Here is a 2,603-nt window from a genome sequence, read left to right as displayed (position 1 = left end):
ATTTGAAAGTATTATTAGAAAATATGATTAAGATTTGATGAGAATAAAAAAATCCATAATTCATCTATTATATTTATCTCTATCAATAACTAAATTATTTAGTTTTAAATTTTATTTTTTTGTTACTTTTAAAATAATTTTACATAAAATATTATTTACGTTAAAAATTTTATAGTGACAGATTTATTTTTTAATTATATTTAAATTAATAAAATTAACTTTTTTTTATATTATTACAGTTTTACTAAGAATATAATAGTTTTAAAAAAAATAATTTCAAAATATAAAATATTTAACATAAAAATTTAAAAAATTTTATTTTAATATATCACTAAATAAAAATAATTTAAACAACAATACATAAATATTGTACATAAATTAATTAAACTAATTAACTATCTAATACAATATTTATTAAACATTATTACGGGGAAGATCACTTCTGTTCTACTTCAGCGAAGCCACCAGCCTTTCCATCCGCCCAATCCGCTGTTCTACTCGCTCTGCGAATTCCGCGTCGGACAAGCTGCTGCTCTCCACCGGAGTCCGGCAATTTCTATCCATGATAACCTCCATCATCTTCACCTTCCACGCATCCCCTGCTTCTTCTCCCGCGTCTACTCTTGTGGATGCACCAGGCTCAGCCACATCCTCATCTCTAAAAGATGAGGGGTCCTTCCTGTGCATTTCATCGTCCCGGCGGTGGCTGCAGTCGCCGGAGACTTGGTCCGAAGCTTTTTCCGATTCATTCGTGCCAGAATTAGGCTCTTTGGATTCATTCCGCTTCTTCAGAGCAGAGCCACCGGGAGAAGCTGGGGTGTAATAATCCACAGTCTTGCCACTCGAGCGGTCAAGAATCTTCCTTTTAACCACGATTCCCTTCCCCTTAGGTGGGAATCCGGGCGGCGGAGGAAAGTCGTCGTCCTCAACGTTTACACCGACGAATCCCCCGTTCAGTTTTTTCCACCAATCCGCGTAGCGGATGGTGCACTGTGGCTCGGATAGGCGCCCGGGTATATAAAGCTCCGACTCTTTAACCGGTCTAGTGAAATCGGCCCATGCAATGTTTGCGTCGACGTTTACTCGGGGGACGTGGCCCGGAATGTCCTGATCGAGTCCAAACTGCATTGCCACGCGGTGTGGCAGATACTGTTCTATTGAATTCGCGTCGAAGCCAAGTCCGACGAGCTCGCTAGTCCTCAAGCAGCGGATCAAACCTTCTAAGTCCTCGTCGGCTTCTGAATCAACTGAAGCCCAATATCCACAATCCTTGAAGAGCTTCTCAGGGAAGCCATTTTCCTTGTACGGCCGCCACAGAAACTCTGCTCCAGCTGCATCAATGGCGGACAACAGATTCTCCGCCTTCACTTTCTTTAAACCCCCCCACCTACACAATCTCCGCTTGTTCAGCCCAACCTGCGTCGGCGTCGGCGTCGGGCTTAAACTGGGGAATCTCTCCCATATCCAGACCTGGACAATCGCTAATGGCGCCGAAACTGAAATATTAACAGCAGCGCCATTCTCCACCTCTGATTTTCTATAAAAATTGACGCCGGCTTTGAGCAAGCTCAAGGACCGGTAGATTCCGGCGAGAACCGCCGGCGCGAGAGCTATTTTAGCCCCTCGACCCAAGCGGGCGGCGATGGACAGCATATCTACGTTAACAATGCCGGAAGCAATGGGGAAGACGAATCTCGAAAGCCAATACACGAGAAAGGCTTCGTGCTCGATCTCGCTCTGGCTCCCCATGAATTTCTCCATCCATGGCCCCACCATCGGCTTCTTCGATTTGCATCTAGAAACCATCGACCGCTCTTTCCGCAGTTTCTTCTCTACTTCCCCTACTTCCCCTCTTTCGGAAGCGCTCAGAGCCCTCTCCCCCAAGACAGAGTATCCGCCGAGCACCGCCATGTCCTCGAGCGTCACAGTAGCTTCTCCCCATGGGAAAACGAACGAGTTGGTGGTCTCGCACCATTTCTCAAGGAAACCGAAGATGAGATCCTTGTTTCGGTGTATTGTTATTGTGGAGCTCATTATAGCGTCGAGAATCCCGGCGCTCTCCCACGTCGATCGATGCGAGGAACTCATGTCCTCCACCCATTTCGTCCACTCCTTCGGCGTTATTTTCCACCCGACGAAAGCGGACTTCAGAGGCGATTTTTCTGCTCCGGCGGTAGATGGAACCAGAGAAGGGGCGGCGGCGAAGACTTCCGGTGAGGTAATCGAGGGTTTGAGGAAATGAGCGAGTCTGTGAGATGGGAGACCAGTGATCGGAGAAATTAACGACTCCTCGCGATGTTCCATGATAAGATTGTCCGCCATTAGAGAGTGTGGGTGTGGGAGCTGAACAGTAGAGATGAAGGCTATTATTAGTAAGTTTGAATAAGAAGAGTGAGGCGGTACGAACTAATATATCTTAAAAAATAAATAAAATAAATAGTAGTTAAAATAACACCTAATAAATATTTGTCTGTCAGCTATCAGCATCCAAAATTCAAATAATAACAACCTAATAATTATCTGACACAATTCGAAAAACTCAGTGTCAAAATTAAGATAACAATTTAATAATTATCCGTCAACATCCCAAACTTAAAGATAAA

The 2,603-nt window shown here is 44.1% G+C and overlaps 1 protein-coding gene across 1 annotated transcript; it reads right to left on the bottom strand.

The window, feature by feature from the left end:
- Window positions 1-433: 433 nt before the first annotated feature.
- Window positions 434-2,335, bottom strand: LOC127266085 (uncharacterized). Its single transcript, XM_051296205.1, has one exon. It carries the CDS (start codon window positions 2,320-2,322, stop codon window positions 448-450), a length of 1,875 nt encoding a protein of 624 aa, XP_051152162.1. The 5' UTR covers window positions 2,323-2,335; the 3' UTR covers window positions 434-447.
- Between the last annotated feature and the right edge of the window lie 268 nt (window positions 2,336-2,603).

The sequence above is a fragment of the Andrographis paniculata genome, unplaced genomic scaffold (genome assembly GCF_009805555.1).
Source record: "Andrographis paniculata isolate CXL003 unplaced genomic scaffold, ASM980555v1 Contig74END, whole genome shotgun sequence".
NCBI lineage: Eukaryota > Viridiplantae > Streptophyta > Magnoliopsida > Lamiales > Acanthaceae > Andrographis > Andrographis paniculata.
This window is presented reverse-complemented; position numbering and strand designations above follow the sequence as displayed.